This window comes from Peromyscus eremicus, chromosome 5, assembly GCF_949786415.1.
Source record: "Peromyscus eremicus chromosome 5, PerEre_H2_v1, whole genome shotgun sequence".
Classification (NCBI taxonomy): domain Eukaryota; kingdom Metazoa; phylum Chordata; class Mammalia; order Rodentia; family Cricetidae; genus Peromyscus; species Peromyscus eremicus.
The window spans coordinates 35,004,100-35,017,666 of NC_081420.1; the positions used below are offsets into that span (position 1 = coordinate 35,004,100).

Here is a 13,567-nt window from a genome sequence, read left to right on the forward strand (position 1 = left end):
CCATTCTAAAACGTGGCTACATAAATGAGAACAGAGTAGCAATATCAATGGACATCTTAATGGAAGAGGAAACTTCCAGAGGGTTCCACCCCTAGACAAAGAACTGCAGGCAACTATTGACTGCTAGAAGGAGACTTGGCCTTTCCCATGGATGAGCCCTCTTATGGATTTTTCAATGAAGAGTCCTCAGTTTTAAAACTATATTCATACAAACCACAAAAGTAAACGCATCGGTTTGTATTTTTATATAACAGCACATGCACACACGTGTGTGTATAAAACAAATATAAAATAGAAGAGACTATCAACTTGAGAGTGGAGTCATCATAGGAGGGATTTAAGGAAGGGTCTTTGGGTGGGGCTGGAGGGAGGAAATGGGGGTGGAGTGATATAATTCTATTTCAATTAAAACACTAATAAATAAATTGACTATTTCAGAAATGAAAAAAGCAAACAAATATAAGCAGGGGCTAGAGATATGGCTCAGTGTTTTAAGAGTGCATACTGCTCCTACAGAAAAAATGAGTTTGATTCCCAGCATCAGGGCAACGTGGCTCACAACTGCCAATAGACCCAGCTTCAGGAAATACAACACCCTTTTCTGCCCTCCATGGGCATTGCACCTATGTGCCAAACCCAGACTCAAACATATACACACATGCATATAATAGTTAACATAAAAATGAAGTCTTAGAAAAATCAAATAAGATACAACTTACAAATGAAATACTCCATGACTTATTTCAGTTGATTCCTTTAAATATCAATTTTTGGCAGAGCAGAGTGAATAGGAGACATTGCCACCTTTATGTCTCCATAAGACATTGTCTTTCCTAGGAGCATTTTGCTTCTGTATTTATGGGATCTTCCAGTGGACAAAAGAATAGATAACTTGGGAGGAACTTGAACTGATAAGCCCAGTTCAGGTAAGTGGGGGAAAGGACAATGCACACCTGCCAACCCAGTTATCTTGTTAAGAACACTCCTGATTTGATGGCTTCCAGACTCTTTGGCCACTGCTTTTTATTGGTCACATCCGTCTGTGGAAAGATTTCAGGGTTATATGAAAATTTTCCACCACAAATGCTTTCCTTTCCTCTAAAAAATAAGTTCAGCATATTTGTCTTACTCTCAGGTAAGACTCTCTACTTTGGATACATACCATGATCTCAATCAGAGATGTGTCTAGAGTGTGTGTGTTCCCTTTTATCTGAGGAAGTACACTGTATAAAATTTTGGCAGGATCATTACTTAACATAGGAGATGTGATATCATTGTCACCTTTATGGCCCTGTTTCTTAATACATCCAACAAAGCTCAGTGATCCAAATTGCTTTTGTCTTGGAGTCACCAAAGCATTAGAATCTTACACACTATCAGGGAACTACCAGTTGAACCTCTTCTTCTTTTGAATGAACTCTTCTTCATAACTCATTTTCCCAGTCTGCCTATGAAGTGTGTGACAGTGAGGCTCCAGGGGCCAGCTGTCTAATATAATAGTGTCTTAGGTGTAAAAGTACCAAAAATAAGAGACAGTGGAATGAGAAGTCACATGCTCTGGTTTCATGATAAAAAGAAATCTGATTAGAGAGAAGAAAACGTAGCATTGCTTGACTTCTGTAGTACCACGTGATAGCTGGCTACTGTTGAGAACTGTCACAAAGAGAACTTTATTAAGTCCAAGTTAAGATTATTGCTGAACCAAACCATATGTATCAACTCATCCAATAGTGTTCCAACTCATATAGGTGTAGCCCAATACATCTAGAATAGATTAAAGTTAATTTCATGGAAAGAACCTGATTGTTACAATAAGCCTCGCTCAAAAGCTATAGAGGTCAAGTCTTAGACACTAATGAGAAATTCATTGATGTTGTTTCAGGACATGAATGTCATTTACTAGTGCAAAAGCCTTCTAAGGATCTGCATTTGCACCCTGTGTTACTCTTGTGGGCCTAGAATATAATATAATGGCAAACAGCTGCAGTGATCCATGGATACCTGCAAAGACTCATAAAAGCTAAGCTGCTCAGCATGTGATTCATCCTGTGGTCTTGTGTTCCATTGTTCAGAAACCATGAAACAAATAGGTCATCTTATCCAATATTCAGGAAATATTTCAGAAGTGGTCACCAAAATACACAAGAATCTAAAGGAAAAAAATAAAGGTCTAAGGCATAGTTATTTTCCTAGCTTGTGAAATTCAATCTTCATAGGGTAGAGATGACTCTGGTTATTTATAATTTCAATTGGAGCTTCGTCTTGACCCTGAAATAAGCTGAATGATGTAGCTATGACCACTTTAGTCACCATTGTTATGATGCTGTTGACATCCTCTGAGGGGAAGGAAACATGGAGCCGTCACTGAGATTGCAGGCGTGTACTTCCGCCTGCCTCCTAGCAGTTGATGGCCTTGGGCGTGGTATACTGCAATATGTAGCGGTGGAAAATTAACTTAAAGCAGAACGGCTTTGAAGCAGCTATCCTGAATCAGCAGTCAAGCTGTGGTCAGCTCTTCAGAGATGTTGCTGTCTTTGACTCAGCCATCCCTATGTAAGTAATTCTTTCCCAATTTCTTCTAGGTGAGCTTAAACAATGCATTATTTTGCAAAGCTGGTTTGGAACATTTGCCTCTTTGGTGTTTTTGCTCTTACACATGGTCTGAATTGACCTTTATTTATGCCTAACTCACAAAAGTAAAGCTAAATGGAACAGAGAAGTACTTTCTAATCATTGCTCTAGAACATAACTGCACGGTATACTTTGACATCAGTGATTCCAAAAGGGAAGCTTTCTTACCCCGGAGATAGACAGCAATCTCTAGAGACATTTTGCATAATCTTTTTTGATTTAAGTAGAAAAGAAGAATAGTACTGTGTCTAATGGAAGAGACCAGCAATGAGTCTGCTCAGCAATGTACAACACGGAGAGCTCCAGAATGCGGACTGACCCACCTCTAAAAGTCAAAATTGCAGATACTGGGACATTTGACTGTAATGAGACCACAGAATTTTATAAATTCCATATGTAACTACTGTAGAAGAAAGCAGCATGTTCTGGTTCCTGGGTCTCAGCTAGGAGTTGTAGGAATTGAGTGAACTTTATCATACCTTCAATTCTAGAAGCAAATTAGACAAGGCTAGAAGAGCTATACTGTTTTGTCAATTTCATTCAAGCAAAATATCCTTTTCAAAACATGAATCACTATTAATATTTGCTTTTCTTTTCCTGACAATATTTCCAATTAAATGGATTTGTTAACAAAAACAAATTGCATTTTGTAAAGTGAAAAACTGAGTCATTAGTTTCCTTGTACTCTTCTTTTTTTATTTTTATTTAATTTCTTTCCACACTACAGTTTCCCCTTTCCTCACCTTCCCCTGCTCACCCTCGACCTCCCTCTCACCCTACCCTCCATAAGCTACGCAGAAAGAGTAAAGCCTCCCAAGGGGAGTCACAAAGTCTGGCATATCAAGTTGAGGTAGGACAAGTCTTTCCCCCCTGTATCCCTATGGAGGGATACCCTGAGCAAGGTGTTCTTCCATAGGGAATGGGCTCCAAAAAGTCAGGTCATGCACTAGGGATAAATCCTGGTCCCACTGCCAATGGCCCCACAAACTGCCCAAGCCACACAACTGTCACCTGCATTTAGAAGGTGTAGTTCGGTCCCATGCAGGTTCCCCAGCTGTCAGTCCAGAGTCAGTGAGTTCCAACTAGCTCCAGTCATCTGTCTCTGTGGGTTTCCCCATCATGATCTTGACCCCTTGTACTCTTCTTAAACTATGAAAATCCTTCAGATGACAAATGGCAGGAAAACAGATATATTTATTTAATATATAAATATCTATGAAGCAGAATACAAATTTGAAGAAGCATCATGTTTTTTTTAATTTATTTTCTAGAATAAAAATTTTCTGAAGTATATTTTCTTTGCATGCAAATGGTTGATAGTTATCTTGTGTAGTGCAAAGATTTTGGTTTATTTATTTTTTAGTATTTAAGTTTAAGCATTTTTCATGAAAAAGTTTTACCAGTGTCCTAATTTTAGGTTATACATTTCCCATTGCATTCATTAAAAGTTTCATGGAACAGAGAATTTTTTCAAATTTGTATCACTAAATGTGAATGGATTTTTCATGCTGAGACATATGCTAGTTTAATCCTGCTGAGTGTGTAAATTACTGATATGTTACAGCTGTTTCTGTCCATCTGTGAAATAAAATTGGTGATGAAACCAACACTAGTCACTGTAAAAAGAAAAGGGAGAATATATGATAGAGCCATGGAAGTAGACGAAAATCTAAACTACCAGGGCATGTAATCAAAGGTAAAGTTTGTACTTTACAAATAACAAACAGTGCCTGGAGACATTGAGCTTCAAGATTATGGGCGTGGTCTCTGCCACCCTAATCTATATGAAAGCCCAAGACATTTAAGATAGGCCAGTGTGGGGTGCAAAGTCTATAGTGTTGGCATTTTGCTTCCCACACCAGCTAAGAATAGGATTTAAGGAAAATCACTTAACCCTGTAAGGCTCCTCATTGGTCAATATAGTTTAATGGTAATACACTAGCCTAGTCTACCTACAGAGCTGTTGTGAAGCTCAAATTCACAGAGAAAAAAACCTGAAGCTTTTGGTAGCATGGCAAATGAATGGGATTATTATTGTGAGTGAGCAATGCTAGCTATAGAATCCTTTTCATGGCAGGATTCTCTTCATCCTCAGCATTGAGCAACAGGCAATTTTGTGTTAATTTTTTATCAGGCACGAAGCTGAAATGGTAGTGTGTTGTCCTTGTCACAATGTAAACATTGTCTACACTATAACAAAAATGTGTAGATGGTGACTATTTAACCTCAGCAGAAATTCCCAATACGCTAATCTGTCCCCAGAGAATGACTTAAAAACACTCACGCAGGAAAGGCGCAAAGCTACACAGAGAAACCCTGTCTCGAAAAACCAAAAAAAAAAAAAAAAAAAAAAAAAAAAAAAAAAAAAAAAAAAAAAAACACTCACGCAATAGTTTAAGCTCAAATGTTTGAAAACTTCATAATAATTTCTGATAACAATCCAAAAAATAGGAACTACCACCAAGTTCAGAAACTATATATCTGTGTAAATGTAGTTACTTAACTGGATTTTTTCATTAGAAGATGTCAATTCAGTAGCATAGCTGTACAGTGACAGAGCATAGTGGCGGGTCTGGAAGAGGTAACATTTTTCTTAGTAACCAAGAAAGAATCATGGTTGATAATCACAAATGGAGAGGTCCAGTATAGCTTATGTTTCTTTTCTATAAGTAGGGGTACTCCTGTTGCTGTCCATGTCAAACCTACTCCAGTGGGAGACTGTGACTTCTGCTCCCGTACATGACAAGGCGAGTGACCGTGGTGAGGTGTCCCTCAAGGACCTGTTTGATCATGCCATTGCACTGTCACAGACCACCAGCGCTCTCACTATGGAGATGCGAAAATTATTTGTAAGTACCTCACTTACTTCTGGCTTCTTCACAAAAAGAGCCGTCCAGCCAATGACTCTAGTATGTTCTAGTCTTAACTAGAAATCACCTGAACCATATTTCTAATAATACAAGTTTCATAGATAAGAGAAAGCAGGAACTACTGAAGAATAAAACAAGGAGGGTAGGGGCAGTTTTGAGATACCACAAGGATTTTCAAAGAATTCATTGACTTACAAAATTTGCTTCTAGTAACATGCTATTTTTCTTAAAATACATCATTCTTAAATTTACATTTGTAAAGTAATACCTACTAGTCACATCTCAGAAAGAGATTTGACTTCCTTACCTTGTTTGCAGGAGGCCAGTCTCCAGTGGCATCTTCAATTATCCACTGCAGACATCCAGTAGCAGAGAAGTGCAGTATAGTGACTTTCCTAGAATGTGTAAAACAAATATCAACTGTTTTGATGCCGAGTAGGGAAAAAGAAGAATAATCAAAAGCTATTAGCCTCTCAGAAACTCTTAAATGCCAGGAGTCATTGTATAAAAGATTTCCAGTTCAGGTTTATTTCGTGGGAGGGCAGGTTTAGAAGGGATATGAGTTATCTCTTCCCAATGGCTGTATGTTATCTATTTGACGTCAGGCAGCGTTTGTAGGAGATAATGGAGCCAGAGAATTCATCTCTGCATTTACAGTATGCATGTGCTCATTCTGTGCTTACTCACGAGTTTCCTTTCATCCCCTCATGATGTTTTAGTTCTCCGACAGCTTCTCCGCAAAAATGTTCAAAAAATTTGTAAGTACCCTACTGATTTCTACCTTCTTCAAAGACAAACAACAGTAACAAAAATAATATCCGCACTGGGTGGGGGGAGCAAGCAAACAAACAAAAAACAACTCAAAACCTTCTTGCTAAGGTTTGCAATGTAAATTACATGATAAACACCTCAAAACAAATCTCAAGAATTTACTTCCACAAGTAAAAAAAAAAAATCTCTCTCACTAAAAAGAGAATGCAAGGAATCATTGCTTAGACGTTTCAGAGGCCAAAGTTTGTTCAATTGGAGGGATGGTTTAGGAGAGAAACTGGATTCTCTTTTACTGCTGATTATATGCTATGTGTTCAAGTGAATTAATAGCAGGAGAAAAGAGATAAGGCTTTCAATACAACAATGGGCATCCCAAGAATGTCTATATTTGAGATAAATATATGTTTATATTGTCTTTTTATTCATAAGATCTTTTTATTCCCTATTCTTGACTAATATCCTTTAAGTCTCAACATTCATAGTCACCCATTAAACTTCCACAAACTAGCTTTTAACAGATTTACATAAAAGATATTTCAGAAACTATAGTTAAATCAATATAGTATTTAAGTTTATATATTGATAAATATGTAAACATTAATTTCTCTTTTATGTTTTTAATTGATTTGAAATTTGCATTTCCTAAGGAGGATCACTATTTCTTTTTTTTTTTTCGAGACAGGGTTTCTCTGTGTAGCTTTATGCCTTTCCTGGGACTCACTTGGTAGCCCAGGCTGGCCTCGAACTCACAGAGATCCGCCTGGCTCTGCCTCCCGAGTGCTGGGATTAAAGGCAAACTGAACTAACACAGTTTCTATTTTAACATTTGTAGGTATTGGATTTCCTCAAGAATAAGACGTACATGAACGAGACTCTCAACAGCTGTCACACATTTTCTCTTAATACTCCAGAAACTGTGGAGGAAGCCCGAGATATCTCAGTGAGTGCTCAGGCCAGGTTTTTCACATAATAACTGAAGCAATACATTGGCTTTGGCATTTTGTAGATTGTTATAAACACTATAATTACACCTGCAGGGAAATGGAGCAAGAGTGATCAATTAAATAAAAAATCTTGTGAGATAGTTGATAAATTATAAGTCAAAGCAGATGTTAAATAGTATTGTAGGAGAGTCATAAACTCTGAAAGGCCACACAGAAATGTCCTGTCACTGGATTTTATTTATTATTATATAAGGACTTACTAACTGAATTGGATATCCCTGGATAAAAATACATTTATGTGTATTCCTAAGATGTGTGAAAGCCATTGCCATTATTATCTATTACTAATATCTCCTCATTGGCAACATTTCTCAATACTGACCACTACAATGACTCTTCTTGATTCTCACAATTCTCCTGGTTCTTATTTTTATGTTTGTATTACTTCATGACTTTTGTACTTTCTTCTGAGCCTTAATAAAAGTATCTGTACAAATTGATACTTTGTATCAATACAAAGTATCTTTATATACTATGCAAAGTTCCTATGCCCTCAGTTGTGATGAGGTCAACATATCACAGCAACTGCATTCATAATTATTGTGATCTTTCCCTTCTGAGTTCCTGCCATAACTTCTCTCCCAATGAATTAATTTGACATCATTTTGAAAATAATAAAAGGAAGTGAAGGAATAAGATTTAAAGGAATAGAGAATGTTTGTAGATGTTTTTAGAGACTCACTCCATGACTAGGCATTTCATAGACTACTCTTTTTAAAAAACAAAACAAAACATTACTACAAATAGCCTTGTAAAAGTTAGCTGAGATAACAAAATGAGGAATTAAAAAGATTAATGCAATGGACCTTTACAGTAACTAGGAGGAATGTCTAGTATTTACCAACACAAGCCCTTGTTCTTAGGCATATGCTGCCATTATCCAAGCAACCTATATGTATGTCATCACCATTTGATTTGCCTCTATCCTTTGATTTTTTACATCTTTCTATTGCTGTGCCCATTGGATTCCTTCTTCTCTTCATTTTCATGACCACTAGAATAGTTAGTGAATATTAACACAGGAGGCATTCTAAAACAGTTAATTTCATGTAAGATTCCTGCAGGGAGCACACACTGGAGGGTCAGAATTCCCTTGTGATTTCTATCCATGTTCTCATTAAAGTCAAAGTTGTATCATTGTTCTTCTGTTGTACATGCCAAGAAACAGATTGTTCTGTTGGAGACAAGGGGCAAAGAATCATGTTCACTCAGGATATCACATTTAACAATAGAAAGTGCCTTCAAGATATCTTTTTATTAATACCGTAAAATTACCTAAATGTAGTAAACTAGCATAATAGTGATCAATCTAGTTTATTAGAAAGGTGAATCTGAGTTAAATAATAAGTATTTGATACTTGAGACATCTGTCTTTTCTAAATCATGTTCGCCAGGAACCTTCTGAGTTACAAGCAAAGCCTTGGTGTCCCATGGACAAGCAAAACAATCAAATACGTGAGATCTCACGTGGAGAGCAGATGGTAGAATTTCAAATGGACAAGAAAATATGATCAATATAGCTCATTACAAAAAGTAATTTATATAAGTTATTTATATGTTTTTATTATAAATTTAAATTTATATTTTAAAAGTTATTAATGTAAGTTTTTTTATTCTGGCAGAATGTAGGTGAATGGTTGAAATTTACAGCTCTACACCACTTTTATCTACAAGAGTGCTTATGTTATTCTTTCTAATTAAAAATGCATGTAACTAATCCTCATGTTCTTCATTTATCTTAATATTGTTGCTCCTTTATGATATATAGTTTGAAAACTTCCTGAAAATGATTCTCAGCTTAGTGCATGCCTGGGATAAGCCTCTGCATCACCTAGTGACTCAACTCCGTGATATGAAAGGTGCCCCTGATGCTATTTTAACAAGAGCCAAAGGCATTAAGATCCTAAACAGTGAGCTTCTGGAGAGCATCATAATGATACTGAGCAAGGTGAGCAGTCTTCTTACCTCCCACTTTTCTCCTTCCCTAATGACATGACTCCTGTAGTGAGTGATAAAATTGACACACCTCACTTCACAAGAGCATAATATAGGCACTCCATCTTTGTAGCTGAAATTTTCTTGGTCCTGCCTGGGTCCTAGAAAACTTCAGCTACACATCTTGCATGCAGCTTAACCATTATGATGGACATAAAAGAAGCTATTCTTTACAGTCGTTTAGATAGTAACTTTTCTGAGCAAAGTGACATGCTCCTGATTATTTCCTTGTCTCTTAGCACCTTCACCCCTGGCCTGTCTGCCTCCTAAGTGAGAAAACTGTCATCAGCTCTTTCATTGTCCCTTGGCAAAACAGAAATCTATGCTCAGGTGACAATTCCCTGGTCCTCTATCTCTTTAGTCACAAAGTACCATACTTTAAATGGTATCAAATGGAAAAGCAGGTTTCCATCCTAGTTTTTAAATGACAGATTTTTAGTATTCTGTGCTAGATTTCTGAAAATCCATGCTCCCGACCAACGTTGTACATTACTAACATTTCCCCTAATATAAATCAGTATTTAGAAGGAAAAAAGACATTAAAAAAATACAATCAGTAATGTTAAATACAATCATAGTGTCAGTGGTAATATTAATTGTCTGACTACCTGTTTGGTCTTTAGGTTCATCCTGGACTGCAGGAAAATGAGACGTACCCTGACTGGAAGGATCTGGATTCCTTACGGGCAGCTGATGAAGAAAGTCACTTCTTTGCTCTTTATAAATTGTTCTACTGCCTTCGTGTTGACACATATACAATTGATATTTACCTCAAGTACCTGAGGTGTGTGCTTGTTAATGGTGAGAGCTGCTACGCTGAAGAATTTTGAAAAGATCATTGATGAGCCATCCTTTTAAGCTTCTTATCATTTCATACTTTTTAAAGTATGCCAGAGTGTAATTGTTCTCCTTTATAAAATAAAAAGAGACATTCTAGCTATGCCAAAGTGTGAAAATACATGTCAATATCTTTGGTTCATTTAGCACTAAATGTATCAGTAGCACTGAGACCACCCTAGCACAAAGAATAAATGTTTAAGGAAAAACTGAGACGACTTACCACTTACTTTAGAATCACAGTTAGTATGGATCAAGTTGTTAGAATAAAAGAGTGGCATCAATAAGAAAAGTATAGCCAAAGCCATGCTACCTAGAACTTGGACATAATGGAATACTTTGAGAAACTCAACAGTTTTATTAGTTATTTGAGAATTTTGCACTAAGTGTTTTAATCACATTTACTCCCAACTCTTCCCTAAACATGCAACTTTGTATCCTTGTTTTTTTAAAGCCTACAAGACTAATTATTGATGCTCATCTCCTCAGCTTCATCATAGACACATCCTATAAGATCTCTTTATTCTATGTTTAACAAGTCTCCTTTAATGTGATTTCAACCCCATCACATGCTGAAATTATATAATGCATCCACTTCACTTTCTTGTGGTCCAAGTCATACAATAAGAAAGGCTGAGATGGACATTTCCTACAACTTCTTATCTTTTCCTACTTCTTGATATCCATTCCTTTGTCTTTGTCAGAATTGGAAAGAGGACCAAGAAAAAGGGAACACTTCCTCTAGGGGCAACTTACAGGGTTCTTTCAAAGACTTACTGCTGAAGGTGCCCCAAGGTGAATTCCTTAAGTTGAAGATACCTCTCTTGGGGTCCTTGAGGCTCACTAGCATTTTCTCAAAACCAGCTAGAGCACTTCAGCAGAAGACATTCCTGGCTATATTTTCCTATCCACTCTAAATCTCTGCCATTTGTATCATACTATACCCTTTCCACTGTCCAGAAGCCACACTACTGAAGAAGAGTGGCTGTAAGTATGCTTTCCAGCAACTGACAGAGAAATACATCAAGATTACTATATCAGCGCAGTCACAACAGTGAAAGATCACTGCTGACTCCATCCTGTGGTCTCTATCAATTCTTGTCTCCTAGTCATACAAATACGTACTACAACACTAAGAAATAATTAGCACATGGAGCCAGAGGAAACATGCTATTCTTCTCTTCTTTTTACTCCCCAAAGTAATTTTGTCTAGGAACAGTCATCTTAGAGTCAGTCACACAGACATTCCTTAGGAAACCACTAATCCTAAGAAGACTTCAATATAATGTTAAAAGACTTAAATTTCCTTTACTTCATCTTGACTCTTGGGACAATGGAGAGTCAGTTTATCAACTGATTATGACTAATTAGGATATAGGCTTATCTCACTGTGGGTCTCCTGAAAGGAAAGATTGCCAGGTACTTTCCAGTTAATATTAGATTATCAAGGAGGTTTAGAAACTGGATGATAATCCAGCTGGCATCTTGATAGACAAAAAAAAAAAAAGACTGAAATGGAACCAAGAAAATATAATTATGGAATAAAAGAATAAAGGAAAAAATCAGTAAAATACAGGGTATGAAAGATAATGTGCTGTCAAGATATCCAACTTCACGAGAACTCTAAGCTACCTTCCTCTTTGACTCACATAACCCGTGGTATCCCATGTTCTCCTTCCATGCCTCTTTTGTTCCTTGCTTTCCTAGAAGTTTCATCATTAGAAAAAAGTCTCTTCTTTCATCCATGGGAATTTTACAGCTCTAAAGCAAAACAAGACTAGATTTTTTTCTTTTTAAGAATTCAAGACAAATTTCTACCACATGAGAAAAATCCCTGATGTGCATAGCACCAGTGTTTCAGCCACACCATTCTGGGCTATCATACATAGTCTGGGGAGTTTTTAATCTAAACCTTGCTATGGTTCCATATTTTAGAACAGTAGAGAAGGTTGTGGTCCATGCTAAGCTAGCAACATCTCCATTACCTCTTGGATGTAGGCAAAATGTTAATTACTCTGATATATTTCATCTTTCTTTTCATTCAAAAGGCCAGAGATTGTCATGAGACCCACAAATACTTTATATCTCAGTTATTGGTTGTCAAAAGCATCTTACAGTGTTCTCTCTTAACATTCTTCCCATTGATCTATGCCTGTTTCCAACACAGGTGATGGCAATTTATTGGAGGGTGTTGGAAATAAATGACAATTCAATTCTGTGAAATTTTCAGTGTTATATAAGTTTATAACAAGAAGGAATTTTAGACTTCTGGGAAATCTCTCCAGTGTGACAGTAAAAGGCCTCAAAGTGGCCTATAATTGAAATCGAAATTTTCAGACAGATTTATTGTGGCTACAGGTATTGTATAGATTCAGCAAAAAGTGACTGGAAAGGATACTTAAAAGACATTTTGAAACACCCCTTCTTTAATGAGAGTGAGTGAGTGTACTTAACACTCTGGGTTTCAATATAAGATGGCATTTGAAGAAATGGTCTCTCTGTAACAAGAATAACAATAGTGCCATTAAAACAGAAAGAGTCCCATTCTGGAAATGGATACACCTAATAAAATAGAGAATTCCTCATCATGAGAGTGATACAGCCCCAAAACATCGGTTTTCAAATGGCTATTTTTCGGGAGATTTGGTTGAATTTTAAGAGAAGGGTCCCAGAACTGAGGTGATGTATAGTGCTAAGACTTGAAAAGAAATATAATAAGGATGTTTTAATGATGAAGTGTTTATAGCGTATAGGACCAATAGAGGCATAAGTGGGCCATGGTTCAGTGTCGGGGTCTGGCAGATGAAAGTGAAAAAAAAACCTTTAAACACAAGACTAGATGGCAAAGTTAATGAGGGATAACCCAAGAGAAGAGGCGATAAAAAGAATGAATTTTATGACCAATTGAACATGGACTTGATTTTCCTAAATGACATTGACTTTTTACCAGAACTTAACAAAAATGAGTAATTTTAGGGAAATCACAAAAATGAGCTGATTGAAACACATTAAGTATATACTGTCCCACAACCAGAATTTCTATGTTTGGCAATGACGAGTTATAAGTCACTTGTCCTCTTTAAGGACTTTGTATAAGAGAGGTCTATTCTCTGTCAATTTTTACAAGTTTTTTTTAAAGTTAAAAATGAAACCACCCCCCAAGTAACTCCCCCAAAAATCAATAATGGCTTACATAAAATTTACAGTGAATATACTCAGCAAACATCTGTATGTACAACTACATAATGTGCACGTTTGTCTGTTACAAACCACTGGATCTTGGTGCCAGCTTCATGAAGAATTTGTCTGCTTCTGTGTAGGTGATACCCTCAGGGACATCTGTCACTTCCAGCACCATTCCCAGCAGAGCACTTACTGTCCCTAGGTCGGTGGAGTGCTTGTCTCTTGCTCTGTTTTTTTTGTTTGTTTGATTTTTTTTTTTTTTTGCTTCAATCTACT

At 36.7% G+C, this 13,567-nt stretch overlaps 1 protein-coding gene across 1 annotated transcript; it reads left to right on the plus strand.

The window, feature by feature from the left end:
• The first annotated feature begins 2,522 nt into the window (after positions 1–2,522).
• On the plus strand, positions 2,523–10,113 carry LOC131910837 (prolactin-7C1-like). Its single transcript, XM_059262719.1, is given in 6 exon segments — positions 2,523–2,553; positions 5,302–5,480; positions 6,221–6,259; positions 7,105–7,212; positions 9,045–9,224; positions 9,895–10,113. Coding segments are annotated over 6 exon segments (756 nt in total).
• The last annotated feature ends 3,454 nt before the right edge of the window (positions 10,114–13,567 follow it).